This window comes from Copidosoma floridanum, unplaced genomic scaffold (genome assembly GCF_036245765.1).
Source record: "Copidosoma floridanum isolate Cflo_tuat_1 unplaced genomic scaffold, Cflo_Japanese_pri ptg000014l, whole genome shotgun sequence".
In the NCBI taxonomy this organism is placed as follows: Eukaryota; Metazoa; Arthropoda; class Insecta; order Hymenoptera; family Encyrtidae; genus Copidosoma; species Copidosoma floridanum.
The window spans coordinates 922,834-943,676 of record NW_028321891.1 but is presented as its reverse complement, the minus strand read 5'-3'; the positions used below and the strand labels follow the sequence as shown (position 1 = coordinate 943,676).

General features: G+C 30.0%; 1 protein-coding gene across 1 annotated transcript; it reads left to right on the top strand.

The window, feature by feature from the left end:
- The first annotated feature begins 9,257 nt into the window (after window positions 1-9,257).
- LOC149374733 (uncharacterized) lies at window positions 9,258-17,049 on the top strand. The gene is made up of 4 exons (XM_089592094.1): window positions 9,258-9,291; window positions 9,776-11,632; window positions 16,832-16,882; window positions 16,994-17,049. The coding sequence occupies exons 1-4, from the start codon at window positions 9,258-9,260 to the stop codon at window positions 17,047-17,049; spliced, it is 1,998 nt and encodes a 665-aa protein (XP_089448220.1).
- The last annotated feature ends 3,794 nt before the right edge of the window (window positions 17,050-20,843 follow it).

The window sequence follows — 20,843 nt, the reverse complement described above, 5'->3', positions numbered from 1 at the left end:
CTGGTATCGCGTAAAAGTAAAAAAGGTTAGATAAACGCCAGTTTGTGGTCACAGAAAATTTGAAAAAGCCTCGCATATCATGTAAGTTCAAACTAGAGGGAAGTCGCCCAATCTGCTGTCTTGTCAACAAAACAAGCTTCTGAAGTTCTCAATGCAAGGGAATTCTAACCTATACATTAACGAAAGAATTTTCTAAGTATTTTTGATTGTCTACATACTCCTTTTTTTCTCTTTATTTGGGAGCAGTAAATACACTTTGTTTTGAGATATTAGGTCATTGTATAGGCCGTATAGACTTTCCACAATTTGCCTAAAGTTCTTACGATTTATTCTTCATCCATGTCTGAAATCTAATAATTAATCAAATTCATAATTACGCAAAAAAATTCGTCATAAGTGCGAGCAAGACAGTAATATAAGCGCCTATCACCCGATGACCAGGGGTGAGTGGCAAGTAAGCGCCCCGGGACATTGGGTGATAGGCGCTTAGCTTATTAATAAACAAATATTTATTTATTGTAGTCACCAGTAAGCACCCTGGGTCATTAGGTAATAGGCCCTTGGGTTGCCAATCAGCAAATATTTATTTATTATAGTCGCCAGTAAGCGCCCTGGAATATGTGGGGATAGGTGCTTGCGTTATTATTCACAGGAGAAATAAGTCTTCTCCTACACTTGTGCTGTAGCTCTGCTCTGATTGGTTTCGGAACTTTTCAAACGGAAAGTTCCGATAGCGGTGGGGGTACTCGAAGATCCTCTTTGCGAACACTGAGTCTATATCTTTATACGTGTCTGCATAGTGTACAGTCTACAGTTTACATAAATGTATATAGGCATAGTCTATAGGTACGTCAGCAAGCCGAGCGACATGCTGCCCTCTGGTGATCAATTTTTTGATACTCCCTCATTGAGATAATCCGACGGTAAGAAAGGATCCTGATATTAATAAAAAAAATTATTGTCTTTAGGCAACCATGCTACTCCGTGTATTCTTGTTACTACATGGACTCACCATCTAGCTACAAGTTTGCGCTGGGGGTTCTTGGGACTCTTTGTATATCTTACACCGTGGTCGTCATCCTGATACTTCTAGTAAATGGTGTAAGAATTGTGAGATATACAGGTGTTGTAAGATATTACAGATGTCATAATATTTGTGAAATATTTGTACTGTTTTATTCAAGTTCTAGCAAATGGCGAGTGAGAGTCGAATAACATATATAGTTATACTACTAATGTTATCAAACACCACTATATATAGTTGTACTACTACGTCTGCTTGATATTTGCTTCCTGTGCGACACCTGGTGCGAGAAAACAGAAGTGACAGAAGATATTTACAAAAATTTACTGTAGGCAACATAGGCAGTGGAACCACCTGTATATCTTATACCATGCCCTATCATGTGTATCAATGAGGCTTTTTACATAGGCTCGACAGCTCTACGCAGTCCCATTTAATACTAATGGTATTCATAGAGATGTTATAGATAAAGTAGGCAAGCCTGTAAGTGGAAGCGTTAAGACGATAAAAAGAGATGCAACATCGAGCTACCTTTCTATCTCTCTCTATGGTCGCTGCTGATTGAGTGATTGCCTATGCTTACATATACGTAAGACATCTGTAGTATATCTGTACTTACTATGTACATCGAGGCTCTTCATTTAGAGTAGACGCTTCAGTGTGACCATAGACATACAAAAAAAGACTGCTCGTTCTTATGTACGGCGCTAAAGCATAAGTAGAAGAAAACACTACATTAAAAGTGGGTATCGATCTCTCTCGCACATTGCCACAGGTGGGAATGTGCGAGAGACAAATATCCACGTTCGATGTTGTGTCTCCTTCTACTTGTGCTTTAGTGCCGTACATAATAACGAGCAGTCGATTTTTTTGTATGTCTATGGTCACACTGAAGCGTCTAAATGAACAACCTCAATAGCTTTGTTCGGGAGCTCAAATCCGGTGACATAATGGTGACTTCCGGTGTCTTATTATTGAAAATGGCCGAAAATAAGACACCGGAAGTCACCATTATGTCACCGGATTTGAGCTTCCGAACAAAGCTTATGTACATAGTGAGTACAGATATATTTTCTAAAAGAATATAACCGATTAACCGACCACAAAAACAACCTTCTCTAAAACTAGCCAAAAAAAGAACGTACCATATATGTTATATATAGTTTTCGTTCAGGAGCCTTTACAAGATCGGTTGCAGTTGGACGTCCTCCCAGTTTTTCTTTACTACGAGAATCTTGATAATCATATCGTTTGCGTGATTATCATTTACTTATAAACTGCAACGCACGAAATGGATGGCAAGACAAAACCCATTTATGGTATGATAATACATAACAACTACCTTGGTTTATATAATCTTCTTATATTTAGCATATTTTTAGTCTCGTACACAATGAAGCCATTCTAATTAGTTATAATACTTTGATGTACCTTACCAAGCATGATTCAAAGTTTGTGTTTAAGAAATATGGAATAAAATATATCAGTGTATACAAAAACATGTGCAATCACTATGAGTCATTATTAATGGATTTACCATCCCAAAAATAGAAACTTCTAACTATTTACTCAAGTTTTATCTACCTGTCGATATTATAGATCTTAGAGTATAGAGCTTAGAACATTGCTTTTAGACGGTGTATCTTATATATCCATTACGATCCCTGTCGTTTTGATACCATGCCCCATCTTTTTAAATATCCTACAAATTTGTAAGACAAAGTTCTTATTGCTTATTGACTCCTGTCTTAAATTAACAGTTAATTTTCCTTTACTACCATTACGTTACTGCTTTTTTTATATGTTTATCATTGTTATGTTGACAATATATTAATAATGAATACTTGCAAGGGGACTTAGAATTAAGTTCGTCTGAGTGATTATTTTATGGTTCACACAGTGTTGACAAAGACTTTTAGAATTAAATGTTTTCTTAAAAAAGCTGAATACATTGTTGACAAAGACTTTTAGAATTAAATGTTTCCGTCCAACAGCTGAATAAATTGTTCTAAATTTTATCCGGTTTTTCAGCTGTTTGTAAATTCCTATTTTAGGCAAAGATTTTTAATTCTGAAAATTTAACGTGGTTGCATCTAAATATGTTCTTTTTATCTTTTGATAAATAGTTCCAAGTCCATAATATTTCACTACGACTGCTAACTATTTTCAAGAAATGTTAGTATTTAGCATTACCTGTTAGTCTTACGTTATGCTTCAATAATCTAGATGAAATTATAATTTATTAACCTTGCTTTATATAACTATTTTTATTTGTTTTACATTATACAAATAAATATGATGCATGTAAGACAAAACATGTGTTCAACATCAGTAATCATCAGTAAGAATAAATCAAATATGTGCATGTATAATAAGACGTTACTTACAATTGTTAAACATAATAAGTTCTTTTTTTTCTATGTTTATTTTTATTCTCGTTTTTGATACTTCTCTTTTTACTTACTGTACTTCGCTAAAATAAAATGTAAAAACAACTCGAATTACTTTATTAACTTGGTATTATACTTATTAATAGTACTTTTTAGAATCCTTCAGTCTTTCGAATAATTTTCACGTCGAATGGTTAAATGCTTCAAATAGTTTATGTAGTTACACATTGCAATGTTAAATGTTAAATAGTACTTTTTTCATACAACTACATTAAAAATCTTTTTATCTACTTATAATCTTTTAGGGCATGATTATTTTTTAAAATTATAAATTGTTACAGCCTGTTACTGATTTGTACCATCAGTACCTTCCCATTTCTTGAAGTAAAATAATTGGTAGTGCACATTACATCTTACAAATAAGACTTAATACTTGTTAATTCGTTACTTCTATTTCTGCTTATATTTATTGAATTTCTTATTAATAATGTTTGGTAATTGTTAGTAACCTCCTTGAGACTACATAAAATATGTGTAAAAAAAATCTGAAATACTTGCAGCTTCTCGAGCTTCTAAAATTGAAATTGTGTGGCTAATGTGAAAAATTGGAAATGGAATACTTCACAACTTATTTTTTACTGTACAAATTGAAGTGTATTTAGCTGCTGCATTTTTTATAGAGCTTGTAACTATAAGGCAATGTGGGCTTAGAGAAATCATTCGGAATTAGATAACATGTATAAATCTACTTTAACTATGGGACTTTATCTTTTTATCTATACGTAACCACGCTTGGCAACAGTGACCTCTGAAAGAATCACGACACCTTCTCCTACCACCTCAGTCTGACACCATATTTCGTTTCATATTTAAGGATGCTTGGGCGTTTGGTGTCTTATTTACTGAGGAGCCCCTGTGGGGTACTTATCATCTAAATAATTATTTGTATTTTTTTATTTTTTTTTACAATTATATTTATCATATAAGTGCGTCAACGAAATATCAATGTAACGGGGAAAAGTCACCGGCACATGGATATTTTAAAAATTTTCAGTTCTCTCGAGGTACCTTGTGTAAAGATGATGGCCCTGCTACGATAAAACTGACAACACCGTACTCCCTTGCTCTCACCTGCTATTATATACCTAAACTTGTGTTGGACCTAAATCTTTATGCTTGTATCTTTATGAACGTACAGAGCATGCGCACTTACCTGAACAAAACAGTTCTCACGTTCGACGTTTTACTCACTGTTTTCTCAGAATATAACGTTTCGACCCTTTTTTTTCAGTAACGGATTCTTTATAATCAAAAGTATATGTACCAACTCGACTTCTGGGCCCCCAGCTTTTCATTGCAGTACAATAGTCAATTTAACTTTCGGGTTCAATAAGGTTACGTGTTAAAATGACGAATTTTCACAAGAGATTTTTTCAAAAACGAATGCGTTGACCTACTTATTTCTTTTTCATAAAAAAATCTGGCGTACTTTATCTATGTAATCTCTGAAGTTTAGAGCTAGCCAGCATTTTATTCAATGCATATGTCCTACAAATATATATATACATATATACATACGTACATGCACGTACAGTTACATATTATGTATGAAACGTCACATTATATCTGAACAAAGATTCGGCTTTCCTTTGATGGTCTACATATAATTTTAACAAAAGTTTTTAAAATACAAACTTTGATTTATCCAATGCACACAATTTATTTTTTGTTTTTTATTAAATCTAGTCCTTTCATCAATTGTACGATTAAAGTTTTTCACTAGAACAAATGAAACTGAATTGAAAAAGAAACTTTTAATATACGCTTTCATAGCAACTAAGCATTTCTTTACCGAAAGTTGTAGCCTACTTATTTATTTACTGAACATAATCTAGTAAAAAACTAGCACGATAAAACTCATCAAATCCGAATAATACTGCTATTTTGAAAGGGATATGTGCACGGACTTAATAATAAATCCTACAGCGCACTATTTGCAGGCAGCAGTGATCCTCTCAAACACACGTTAGCAGTTATTAGATTGTTATGAAGAGATCTCTTCTAATATTCTCTAAAGCGCAATACTAACCTTTTTTTAAACCGAAAGTGATGTTACGACTAGTTAGGTGTTTGCTGTTCTTATGAAGAAAGATCCAAGGAGCCTAGAAATTGTCTGTAAAATTCACCATCCGTCTGAAAAATCGTATTAAAATTTTTCAATATAACTGGTACTTATCCTATATAAAAAACCTAGAAAAGATTTCTTTACATTTTCAGTCAGAACTGCGACTCTCTGACTTACTTGTAAAGAAGACTAACCTATACTTGACACTAAGCCATAAAATGTCTGAAAGTACAGTAAGTGCTTTTAAAATTTTTAGATTTTATATGCTTATCCCTTATAACGTTTAAACAAAATTAAATGAAAAAATCATATAAACGGAGTATTTTTAGTACTTTCTTCAAATTTTAAGTACTATCTCTTACAAAAGTCATATTTCTCAAAATGTAAAAAAAAGTCCTCTTTCTTATGCACAAACATTTGTATCTCAAATAACCTGGCTTTCAATTACTTTCTAATTAATAAATGCGATAATACTTTCTGCTTTCTAATTGATAAATTATAATCTGGCAGTGAGTGATTTTGTTTCATTTTAGATGTCAAAAACGTTGTCAGGCTTATTAATTTCATGGAACATGATGGGCTAACCTGTGAAGGCGAGTTTTTTCAATATAAATAATTCACTAATTTTACTATCAAAAAATGCATGCAAAACGATTTATCATGCTATAAACTAGCTACATATCTTGACTTATTATTAGTTCTCATATTTATAATACATCTCTTTGAAATTTCGTAGATCGTAAGTACCTTGAAGCCGCAAAACGCAAATATTCTGTTGTTTTTGCGGACCAACTACTGATAACTAGAAATAATAAAAAAATTTCAATTGATGATCCAAAAAATACTAAGCTAAGAGATCGAAATGTTAATGAAGAAGACGAATCTAAAAAAAATTCGAGTCATTTCGAGCAAAATCACGTCAACAAACAAAATCTCAAATCAGTTGAAAGTAAGTAAAATAAATTTTTTTTTGTATGGTATATTTACAAAAGTTAAGCCCAGCCCTTATTTGGTACAAAAATCTCTGACTTACGAAAGGGATGTAAAATTGTCATGTGATTAATGAATTAAGCTAACATTACGATTTTACATCCCTTTTGCAAGAGTCAGAGATTTATGTATCTGATGAGAGCTGAAACGTTGTCTTGTTTATAAATAAATACAAAATATGTCAGTACCACTATTGGATGTGGTTTTTAGGTTGGATACGTTTCTGACGCAAGTGCACTAACGTAAATAATAAACAAAAAAGAGAGTTTTAAAATTTCCAAAGTTATAGTCGTTTTTGTGACAAACCCTACAAAACTGTCATTCAGGTGAACATTATACTTATAAAGTTAATGTGTATACCTGTGAGATTGTATTGCAATAACCTTCTGACATGTACAATATCATTTAAATGAAGAAAATTTGACTTTTTTCATTGTATCACTAGTCTATGTAACTAGCTCCTCAATTACTAAGATACTACGTCTTAGATCGTAAGTTTAATATTTTGACGAGTTGTCTTCTGACTCAGTATGTAAAATTGTGGAATTTCTACCTTAAAGTGCTCATTTTTAGTTATTAAAAAGTAGTTGGCTAATAAGCTTTGCGATTAGCTTACTATCTGACAGTTCTAATTTATTTAACAATGCATAAATGAGATTTAGTATTCAAAGTCTACATTGATGTGAAATATTCTTACTTTAATTAAAATGTTAAAAAATGTGAGTATGAAATATTGTTTACAGCAACTGAAAGTGGCGTGATCATTGAAATTTACACAGACATTACTCCAACAGAAATCCAACAGGTTACTGAATTTCCCGAAAAAAACCAAAGATTTGGTACGTAATTTTAATTTATAATCAAAGATTTGTGACAGTAACCATTTTTTTCCTAACGTTAGAGCTTTGGCAATATAAAATTTTGTATCTGAACATTGTATAATTCAAAATATGCCGGATAAATATTGCGTTAGTAAGAATGTATTTCTTATCGAAAATTGGTAATAATATGAAAGAGTTATAAATATTTTTTTGTTTTCTATATTATTGGACTGATTTTTTTCTTTGAACATTACGATAATTACAATTATTTTATTCATTGATTAAGCTTAGCTATAGTACTTAATATCGTTTATTATCTATGTTTCGTATCAGACCAAGAGAAATTTGTTACTTAGCAGATTTAAAAATACTTTTTGAGATAACAACTTTTTTTTTGTGTTTGTGATATTTATGTTAATAATATTTTTTTAAAATGTACTCCACTTAATAGTAAGGCTTTAGTTGTAACTTTATTATAGATTAGATTTTGGTTGCACCATGAATTTAAGACAGAAAATTGTTATCCACGTAAAAATATGAATACTATAAGTATAAAATATTACCAACGAATTAGAAACTATTCTCACAAAAAAAATTTCTGCTGATTTAATTTTCCACCAAAAATGATTTTTTTACTCAAACAAAATTTGTATCTCAAAAAATTATTGCTTACTTATTATGCTATTCAAGTTTTCAATAAAAATCTATTTTTTTCGGTCAAAGTCCAAAACTTTTTTTTATTTACCGAAATTAGTAGTAAGTCTTAAGAAAATCAAAACTTTCAGATTCTATATCAGTAAATTCGGTGCTTATCATATTAAAAAAAAAAAAAATTTTTTTGTACTAAGTAATCTTTCAGTATAAATACATCCTTCTTAACCACGATTGCTAATTTGTTACGCGAGACCTTCATAATCCTTACATGTACTGGATTCCACTCATTGTGACTATATTCTTTTATCATTGTAGTTATTTTTCAGTGAGTTTTTTACTAATATTTAAATAAAGTATGCAGTTTTCTGGTTTTTTTACATACATCACATTTTATAGTTGATTGCTATATTTTATACATGTATCACTGATTATTAATAATATTTAATTAGATGAAAACACAAACGATAGTGGTTTTACACAAGACGAAACAAGTAGCTCATTCTGTACTAATATTCCTATTGACAAAGATGATGAATTATGGACTAAAAGGATTGAGTATGAAGATGATAGTGCGGATGAGAATTTGGATGATAGTGATGACAGTGATTGGTCTGGAGACAGGTCATCTGTAAATAGTGATTTCGACTCAGACTTTGATAACGATATTCATGAAGAAGATGTGGAAGTTATCAGAAACGCAGAAAATGTACCACCTCTGCCTGATGTATCAGGTAAGTTGATCAACTTTTTTTCATTTTAGAACAAAGATATTTTGTCTAAGTAAGTGGTTCTCATTAGGTATTTCATCATACGATCACTGCCATAATCTACTTAGTAGCACACCGAGAGAGCTCACTTTACCATGTGATCAGAACGCTTCTGAACCTCAACCTGGTACATCAACTTCTTTAGGTAAGATGCAAAATTAACTTTTGTTGTCTCTTTTACTTTACATACTTTTTAGATTTAATTCTTATTGTTTTACAAATAAATCATTTCTAAGCTTCTAATCGGTTCCTCTTTAATAATATTAGAGTTTTTGTACCTAAAGCCTACTTGCTCTTACAATACTTTAAAAATGAGCCTAACTGTTATTTTGAACCATATTACATAAGTTTCCACAATTTCCTAACATAAAATAGTTATATGCTTTTCTGAAAAAAATTCCAATTTTATTGCTTGAATTGGAACATGCAAATAAGATAAAATCATGATCAGTTTGACGGTTTTAGGGGGAAGTTTACTAAAGTAAAATGAGTGATACTCTACCGTCAGATGGCAATAGTGGTCCCATGTATGATTCTTACAGAAAATTATCTATATTTTGAATGCATATGATGAAGTTATAGTTCTGCGAAAATCTTACATAGGCCCACTATCGCTATCTGACGGTAGAATAATTCTCATTACTTCTTTAGTGCTTTATTATGTATCAAATATTGTCTTCTATATACTTTTCATCCTATAACTAATATTGCTCTATAAACTTTTTTCCAATTAAACTAAAACTGAAGATACAAAAAATGTACGTATATATCTCATTTTAACACTACATAGTCTAATGGGCATCGATATGTAAAAAAAAGGCATTCTAGTATGACATACCTAAATGCATCTGTAATTATTTAAAGAAGTTTTATACCCAAAATGAAGCCTTTTGTTTGACAAAACATAATTTTATATACCTTGCTTTTCTAGTTGTCGGTATAAAACTGAAATTTTGCAAATGAATTTTAAATACAAATCTCACGTTTCTTATATTGCATTTCAGACAATACTGAAAAAGATCCGAACTACAGAGTAGAAACTACTAGAATTCAAGAAACTTCATCTTCAAATCAATCAGTTATAAAAAAAAAGACAAAAAAAAAGTCTCATGAGCCTAAAAAACCTAATATTTTTGACAACTGTTCTAAAGAAAATACTGAGGGACTTGAGGCTCCAGAGTATGACAAAATTATAGTTGCCAAAAAAGAAGAAGGATTACGAAAGCGATTAAATCATTTTTGTACGTTTTGTGGTGAGGATCAAACCCATCTTAAACGCCATATGTTGCGACAACATGGAGAAGAACCCGAAGTTATTGCGATGAAAAGAAAAACTGTGAGTAATGCTCACAGTACCGCCCCAATGAAAAATTTATTGTATGCAGGTGACTATATCTACAACATAAACAAAAAAATTAATCAAGGAGACATTCGTATTGCTAGAAAACCAATGAAAGATGATAGGCAGGCGATAGAATATTTACCATGCCATGTGTGTAAAAAAACGATGTTGATGGAGGGTTTTACTGAACACGTTAAAACTTGCTCTGGTCTAAATCCCGAAAAATCTCATGATCTTGTTCGAATGGGGAAGCGTATGGTACCAGGTTGCCTTTCAACAGCTAATAATCTTTTGCGCTTCAACATATTAGTATCTATAAGGCAAGATAAGGAATATAGAACAATGCTCTATGATCCCTTACTAATTGAATATGGCAACGAAATAACGTGTTATTTAAGAGGACCTCAACACAAAGCGAATATTATAACTCAACTCAGACGGTTGTCAAAAATTAAATTAGCCCTCATAAAGGAAGACAGTACAGTGAAGTACATGTCTGATTGTCTTATTCCAGAACGAAGTGCAGCAGTTATCAGGGCAATTGAAAAATTAGCTAACAACGGTGAAGAAGTGACAGAATTCTTGTGTCATCCAACAGTAGCACAAAATATGTTTACCCTTATAACAAAAGTTACCAACACTCACATTATCATGTGCATTAAGCAAAATAATAAGGATCAAGCTCAAGTTGCGGAAGATTTTGTGAGATGCATCCAAAGTGACTACAAACAAAGATTGTCAAGAGTGGCTGCGGAATCTCATGGTAACTTTAGACGGCATCGCTCAGTCGTGTTACCAAGACCTGAAGAGATTAACACCTTTCTAAAGTACTTGAGTGATGAGATGGTTTATTATTATAATGAACTTCAAGAAAAATTCGAGCTGGATCTCTATCTAAAACTTTTGAAGCTTACCTTAACTTCGTTACAAGTGTATAACAGGAGACGTCCTGGAGATGTGGAACGAATTTTCATTACCGATTGGGAATGTCTGAAAAAAATTGACGAGTCTACTAAATCGTACGATAAGTTGAGTGAAGGTTTGCAAGATCTGTCCAAGGAGTACGCTCTTATTACCACTAGAGGCAAGCTGGGACGTGATGTACAGCTGCTTGTTACGCCTCAAGTCCAAATATGTATCAATTTATTGCTGAGTTATCGACATAATTTAAATATTCACTCAAAAAATGATTACGTCTTTGCTCTTCCTCAAACACCTTTAAACGCTGTCAGACATTTATCAGCTTACATAACGTTAAGAAAATTTGCTGTACAGAGTGGTATGGAAGATCCTGTAAGATTTACAGCTACTAAACTGAGAAAGCAGCTGGCCACTGCTTGTATAAAGCTAAATTTAAATGACGCTGAGTTAAATGACCTAGCAAGATATATGGGACATCACAAAGATATTCATATCTCGACATATCGGCAAAACATCGTTGATCGAGATATTCCTATCTTTATAAATTTTATAAATGCAGCCTTGGCTGTACCATCAAACAAGCGTGCAGATGAAGATGGTAAGTCCTAATAATTTTAAATCATACTGTTTAAATTTTATTCATTAGCTTATATACATACTTTACTGCATTTTTTTTAGAATCTAAGTACATCTATATACCTAAGAACGCCGTTAAATAAGTCCGTAAATTCAAAAAATAACATTTTTATTAGTTTTAATTTGTTATCCAACGTCATTCTTTTGCAATTTTATTCATTTATTACTACAGTATTTTATTTTCTTGGTGCCCTCTAATTAGAAGTTTGATTTCAACTTTCTTAAAAACTTGTGTGTAGCAATGATGATCTCTTCGTTTATTGTGTAAGCTGGAACATTGTTACGGCATAAAAGCACTTTTTTCATCAAGTAAGGCCGCTATATGTATGGCATACATTACGTATTAAGTTTTATCCGTTTTTTTTAAAGCTGCTTAGATTTGTAAGTTATCGAGCTTTATGAAAAAAGAATTTATGTAGTTTGATTCGAATCCAACCGTACATCACTTATTTTCTTTAAGGAGGTTCGGTCGTTTTTCAGGATAATTATTCTCTCGCTGAAAAAAAAGTTGTACTTTAACATGCTGGAAGTACGTATAAATTTACATATTTTTTATTAGCCAAATTTTCAAGCGAAAAATTCTGAAAATTGCATGATTGAACATTGTTCTTACGGGTGAAAGTAATTATTCAGACTTTGTTGCACAAATTTCGAAGCTAGAGATTTATTTACGATAAAAAAAAATTTTAAATGGATAGCTTAACTTTTACGGAAGACTTTCGTATCAAAAAATGTGTACCTTATCAGGAATTTAAAAGAAATATCTATGCAAACGCAAACAAGGTCGTGAGAGGCTCTTATGCTAAGTGTATGGGAGTGTATAAAGCATCGTCTGCTGTCAGCTGATCTTTTCACACAGAGCGAGACGTCTTTACAAAATTGCTTCTATAATTTGTTAAACTAGAAATTTTGATCCCAAACTTGGCCCAGCCTTTTTTAAGAGTTTAAACTTTACTGGAAATTTTATTTTTCAAGAACTCATAACACACTTTTGATCATAAAAGTTGCGTCTCCTCTTCCTTATTTTAGGTTATTTTTTATCATGTAAATAACACTTTTCTTAATTTTTTACTCAATTTATTGGAATCAAGCTGCTTCAAACTATGTAATGTAATTTGTTTATAACATTTAATGGTTAACTTTTGAGCACTAACGAGTTAAACACAGTTAAATAAACTATGATGCAGTAGGTGAACGTTTTCATGCACAGTTAGTACAACTCACTTTAACACGGTGTCTTATGGGAGCCCTCACACACCCATTCCCCCCCCGAAAAAACGACCGAACCTTCTTAAACGTTTTTAGATCTACCAAATTAATATTTATTCTAGGGAAGTTTGCACTCAAGGAATGGAAAAAAACAATTTACTCGGTTTTAAGCTACTACCAATCAAATTTTTTAGACTAACTCTCAAATCATCTCTTAAAATTTATTGGTATTTCTAGTTCTACATTTCTACGTACTAACTGTGCCAATCACTTTTTAACATTAGCTTTTAGCTGTCTGTTTTCTAATATCCTTAGTTTGTGGTTAATTTCTTATTGCTCTGGAACAACCTTCTAATCGTCATTTTCTCAGCTTTTTGTTGTCCTTATTTATTTTAAATTTGTTCTTCAGCAGTGATTCTTATTTACTTATTCTCTAATAAAAAAAAATAAAAATTTTTTTTCCGTTTTTTATATAGAATCCATCAAACAAATTTTTATGTATCCAGTTTTTGTGCCGTCACTTGATAATGCACATATTTTTCGACTTTTCAAATTATTTTTATTTGCATGCTTCTTCTATAGGCCTACATGTATCAAGTAAAGTCAGGTGTGGTTTTGTTAATACGTAAGGTCATATAAAAAAGATCTTTTTTTCTTGTTGACGCATTTCTCTTACCTCATACTCTAGGCACTTCAATTTAGTAAAAATATCAAATAAACAAAGTTTTTTGCAGAGGCTCTATAAAATAGCTATTTTCGTATTTCACATATCGTGTTTATTTCGTATTAAGCCTACGTTGCTGCTTGTAATACATGTTGACTGTACAAGATCTTTGTTGTAAGAGAATTAGAGGATAGAAATTAAGCACATTATTACCCCTTACTACCTCCATTTTTTAATATATTTTTAATATTACGCACATTAATCTTCTTACAATTTGCATTCAGCATACTATGTCTTGTATGTAGTACTCCTATATTATGCGTCATCCTCAGGCCAGAAATCCTTACCAATTTAAATTATATGCCCCCTTCATTACCTTTCTTAACTTACTTTCTAAATTTTCTAAGGATTCTTGAATCACTTTGAGTTTAAGCAGCATCTTTGTCTAACTTTACTTGCTGTCTTTAGTTATTTGTGATTCTATTCCAAGTCGCAACTTTGTTTTTATGCTTCCAAATTTTTTTTCTATTTCACTTACAAATTTCTTCTTAACACTATTACTTTGATTTTTTTCTTATATTAATTTACTTTTTCATTTTATTAATTCTAAATCAAGAAAGCATACTTTTACTGCGCCACTTGATTTTATTACTTGTTCTGAATTTTTTATGACTCAGTGCTTACATCTGACCCTTAGTCATTTTGTTATCTTTATAATTGACCTGGCTTTTTGTTAGTTTTCAATTAAAGTAAGCTTATTTTTTTACTATAAACTAAGAAGTTTTTGAGTCGTTGGCCTTGACTGTAAAATACACTTTTGGCATAAGCTTTTCTGCGATTCTTGTTTTATAAAGCACTTTATCCATCATTTAAGCACATTTTCGTACTCCAAAACATATTTACCTTTAAAAAACTCAATGTTTATTTTCTTTTTGCTACTTTTTTGTTTTTTATTTTTTTTTGCTTAAAACCTTATTTCCAGATCTTTTTACGTGATATTTACATTCATAAATTTTTCAAGTTTTATTGCTGAATCTACTGTTAGCTATTTTTTCAATCTGCTCACTATAGTTTCTCTTTTTTTAACACTACTTATACCTATATATTTTTTTTCAAACCTCTAACCTACTGGTTTTACTACCTAACTCTTCTTTTTTTATACCAATCAGCTCTTTGGTTCCGTACTTACTTTGAATGTTTATTTTGTCTTTCTTGCAAGGATGTTTTAGTTGAAACTGTATTTAATTTTTATTTAATTGTCGTAATTAACTATTAGACCAAGAACTAAGTTGCTGTTATTTGTTGATTGTGATTTTATTTCGTTGCAGTGATTTGTCTTATTTCAGCACTCAAATCTTTTTCCATGCAAGATGCTTTAATTTTATCTGCCTTTTTATTTACTGTTTTCTAAAAAAATTTGGTCTCGTTTTTTTTTGCTATTCTCTTGCTATTTTTTTGTTCTTACATCGAAATCTCAAATTAATAGGCTCTTTTTTTCAATGATAAGGTAATCTATCATTTTTAACAATCTTTTCAGAAACGAGTTGTATTTTTATCTTATGAATCTTCTACATTAAACATTTTCATGCTAAGTTCTCTGCCCTTCTAGTTATTCCGTAATCTCATTATTTAATCACTCATGCTTTTAAGACTTTCAATTTCATAAGAGCCTTTTTGAGCCCTCCCATTTTTTTGTTTTTCTTACTACTTTTTAAAGTAGTTGTAGTGTTTCTGTAATAAATACTCCTTTTTATTATTTTTTTTTTTTTTCCTAATGTCTTTATATTTTCTAATAACTGCTTGGTATTTCATAACTATGATTATTTTATTGTCTTTCATCAGAATCAGTCTTTTGTTTCGTTATTCACGCAATCTAAAATACTTCTCATAAATTCTTAAATTAAGATAACGCTGGTGTATTTATTTTCTTTCTTCTTCTTTTCCTCTTTCTTATGTAACTACATTCGTTAGTGCAAAATCTTCGCAGAATTATAAAGTTAGTCCCTTCAAATCTTACTACTTCAACATTATTCTAACTTTATTATATTGTCATCTTGTGATAAATACTACGATTTTCCAAATATCGCTTGTTTCAACTATTTGTGCTTATGTGACTAATGTAAACTAAAGTATGTTTTTTCTATTGTTTTATTATACCTCTCCTAGCTACATACATTTTTTTGCAAGAATATTTTTTATTGATATTATCTTTTTCTGTGAATATTTGTACATGTTTTCGCCAATTCTTTGACCAGCGGGTTTTTATTTATATCAGTAAAATAATTTCATCAAATTTTAATTTTCCTAATAACTTTATTACTCTTTTTGGTAATATTTTCTCATATTATATTATCCACTTTATGTTTAATTTTTGCTGCTATGGACAAAAATTTCTGATACTATTGTTTAATGTGTGTCTTTTTTTTTAGTATTTTTAACGCATTCACTGAATTGATGCATCTCCTTTTTTATAAGCATCACTCTACAGTTGTTTTAATTTTTAGGCTGCTCATCTGTTTTGTTATGCTTATTCTCTATATTTTCATTTTCTTACAATAATGTGTACACTTTTTTAACAAAGGGAGACACTTTTAGTTATTATTATGTTTTTTTTTTTATCTAGCTCTAGTTTGAATTTCACTTTTCAACAGGATTTCGTTTTATTGCATGCATGACCACCAACGCTAACATTTAAACTGCTAAGTCTTCTAAACAATTAACATACTCATATTACAGTGATTATTTTTATTCTATTTTTTTACAGTTCTTAGAGTTTTGTATACAAACTTTTCGTTCCCTTTACATACATGCTTGTTTATTTTTGGTTTATTATTCTTTATATTTAATTTATTTGTTTAAAATTTTTTTCTAATTCATCCGCTTATTGTTTTGATGTAAGCTGTGCAATTTTTTAAATACCTTATTCACGTGGCTAACGCACTATTTACATATACATTCCTAATATTAAAAAGACACAAACTGTTATAGCATAATTTATTCTTATAAGTACTAGTGTCTTCGAAAAGCTAGTTACATATATCATTAAGTACACGCAAAACTTGAGGATAACATTTTACTGCGGATATGAAGTTACAAAAACTACTTTAACAAATATTATTATTCATTTATGCCACTTAGCCAACGTGATATTAAGCACTTGCAATAAAATCGTAAATAATTATAATTAGTTGGAAAATATACGGATAGCATGAAATAATTAGAATTTGTGGTACATTGGTTAAAACTTATGCTCATTTCAATTTCATATTGTCTCCTTTGATTTTTCAGTTATGTTGGAAAATTCTGCTATTGAAGTTGAAAACCATGAGCCTACCGAAGGTATGTCTATTTAAATTTTCTACTGCATTTTTGTTGAAACAAATACAATAGAAAAGTCTCAAAGCTAAGGAGTAAAAGCATGTAAAAAGATAGAAGCATGTTTTTCACCAGTTTACAACTTAGAAGTGACAAAAAACTTGATAAATTCGCGTATGCACATTAAGTAATTAAAAATTAATCTGTTACCACCAAAACGTAGCATTTGAGCCTTTAAAGTTAAAAAAATTCTAGTTGCGCACTATACGCAAAATTTTCAACTTATAACAACATAAAAATCCTTGTAAGAAATTTTTAGTTAATTAATTATCACTTGCTGCAAAATTTCAAAATGCTCTAATATTTATAATTAAAGAGAATTTTTTCCCTTGCGTTAAAAAAAAAGACTTTCTTTTACTTGTTCTTTGAGTTTTTTGAAAAAACCTTCACTTTTCGAACTACAAAATAGTTTTTGGACCATTTAATGGAGTTCTAATAAAAACATTATTTTTAATACTTTTATCTAATCCAATATTCAAATATAATTTGTAGGTATCGAGAATGAAAGAATTGAAAATCAAACAGCATCAGGATGTCAGAAAGCAAACAGCGTGACAACTTCCAATACTAATCGAAAAAAGGTTCCTTGGAGTAAACAAGAAGTTGATATTGTGTTAAAAGAATTTTCTAACTATATAAATAAAAGAGGCAAAGCCCCAACTGCATCTGCTATAAGATCAGTGCTCTCAAGGTACTCAAACATTTTTAACAATAGAAATGAGCAGTCCGTTAGGACATGGATTTATTTAAAAAGAAAAAATGTTAACTAGATTTTATTTACGTAAGGTAAAAATTTGTATAGTACAAGAGCATGCTTATAACAGTAAGCATTACAAGATAAGTTCATATTTTCAACCTATTGTTCCGTTTTCTTTAATCCACTAAGGGCTTTAAAAATAATAATTCTTAGATTTAAGCATCTGCAAAATTAAATTTTCCAGTAACATGTACAATAGTAGTTTGTGTACATACAATATAACAGTTATATTATCTATTTATCTTTCTTGTATATTGATTAATTATCTGTTATAGTCAATGTTCACTGACCACTTGTTTATGTATTTCTTTATACTCTGATCTTATTATGATAATGTAATACTTTAAAGTAAAGCGTTTTATCTTTGTATGTTAATAAGTTTACCAATCATAATAATTTATTTGCTGTTTATATAAGAGTAGTTTTTTTGTCAAAGTAAATTATTTTAAAAAAAATTTGTTTCTGTACATAATACTTTTAGTCAGTATGTACGTAAAATATTTATTTTAATTATTTAAAACGTTTTGACAATGGTAAGCAGTACAAGATTAGTTCATATTTCAAATTTACTATTTCACTTTTGTTTAAGCCATTAACGGCTTTAAAAACGATAATACTTAGATTTAAGCATTTGCAAAATAAAGTTTTTCAGTGACATCTAGAGAACAATAGTTTTTCGTGTACGTACTACAATAAAACAATTATATTCTAAAATTGTCTTTCTCGAGTATTGACAACTATCTGTTGTAGTCAAAGTTCACTGATCACTTGTTTATTTATTTCTTAGTATTGTAATCTTATTTTGATAATTTGACACTTTAAAGTAAAGCCTTTTACCTTTGTATGTTACTAGGCTTGAGAATCTATAATTTATTTTCTGTTTGTATAAGAAAGATTTTTCCGTCAAAGTTAATTATTTAAAAAAACCTGTTTTTTCTGTACATAATGCTTTTAGTCACTATGTACATAAAATATTCGTGTTAATTATTTAAAACATGTCTTTTTATTAATATTTATGATCTCAAAAAGGTATTAATATATGTAATAGTTTTCATAACTAACAGGATTGTCTGTCTTGATGAGTGATTGTAAGAGAATTTATTATTCAATAAAAATACTTAAATTCTATTTGGTTGTTATTACTTTATTTGCCTTTTCAATAAAAATAAGCTAAAAATAGTGATAATTGGCTATTGCACAATATCTTTTTCTGTAAATATTTACAAAATGTTACTTGATTTGTTACTATACGCAATATTAAAAATCTTCTTGTCCAATGTTTCTCTTTGATCTCCAATCCAATATCGAAGCATATTCATGTGTAACAATCAGACGTTTTTTGTCTTATACAAAAAGTTATTTGTGTATGTATTCAGCTTTCTGTGGTTTATCACGAGTTTCTGAAGTTATGGTTAATTTTTTTATACAACTAATGAAATTATCTGTTAAATAGAGATTTTTTTAGAAGCAATTTACTTAAAAATTATATCAATGTTTACGCTCATCTTCAATGAAAATAGAATTGGCGTATTCAAATAAAAAAATCGGTAATTCTAATTGAATTTTTTTACGTAGATAAGAAATATCAAAACATCTTAAAGTTTCTCAGAAATAATTTTAGTAAATACTTTTTAAAACAGTCAAAATAACTTATTTTTATTCATAATCTTGCAATCTATAACACGAAGAGTTTTAACTACTTGCTTACTTAGAATAATATAATTTATAGAGTATAAACGTTCCAAACTTTGCTAACCACAGAAAAAAATACCAGATTGCAGAATGTTGCAGTTTGATACTAATATGCAGGGATCTAAAATACTCAAGACTCAAAAAAAAGGTATAGAAAAATGAAGAGGATCTGAAGTTTCATTTGCTATTAATGTTTACTCAAGATTGGTATGTATAGAAGCTTAAATGGTTATCCACGAATAGTTTAATGTGCATGGATCTAAAATGCTTAAGACTCAAAAAAAGGTTTAAAAAAATTAATAGGATCTAAAGTTTCATTTAATATCAATATTTGGAGATTACGATACTTATTGACATGAATGTAAACAGAATAAAAAAGAGTTACTCACTACTCAATAATTAATTAGAAGAAGCTTTTATAGTATATAGTAATTTTAAAACTTAAAAGTTGTTTCAAAAGTTTATTAAATTTATATAAGTAATGTAATCATTTTTTAAAAATTTTGGAAATAGTTTCATGCAAAATTTTATTCCTTTTTGTGACTTTAGATTACGGGTAACTAAGTCTTTCCCTTTCTTCACATAAAAGTAGGGTCCATTTCGTATAAATAAGTAAAAAATAATATTTAATTTAAATAATCTGAAGCACTTATGTAGATATTCAACAACAGTCTTTACATAATTTTATGACAAAAACGTTTCTCTAAAGATCTCTCTTACCTCTCAGCCAGTATTCATAGAAAATGATTAGGGGATTTTATACTAGTAAAATGAAATTATACAAAGAAAGAAAAAGTTCAATCAATTATGAAATCATACTTGAGAAAAAAATTAAAACTTTTCCATTTATCGTCTTCAAATATCTTTTCCTTCCCAGATAAACTACTGCTATCTCATAACAAAGACATTATCTCATATTATACCCACAAAAACTAAGATTAAGCATTACAAAGTATTAATGATTGTTCTAGGTCTTTAATTAACATATATTTTCCTTATTTTTGCTATAATGTTAAGAATTCAACAACAATTATTAACAAAAATAATCTAGACTCACTTTGCCTGACGAATTCATAGGCTTCTTTAGCATTTCTAGTTGGGCGTCGTAAGCATTAGTTAAATAAAACAGTGGGCTCCACAAACATCTATTGTTGTCAATTTTACAATTCGTCTCATAACGGGCTTGACGATGCATATGTACAAGCTTTACTTGTAGATACTTTATTAGAATGGTTAGTTCAATACATATATGGTCCAAAATTCAAACATATGTCGGGCGTCATAAGCCCGGATTATTATATATATATATATATATATATATATATATATATATATACAGGTATATAGTATATCGACTTTTCAGTTTAACTGTGGCCTTACATCATGTACTTGCTTGTGTTTTTTTTAAATTGTACACATACACATGTAGGTGCACGTGTATACGTGTGTGGGCGGTCTTCCGCGTCTCTCCCTTGG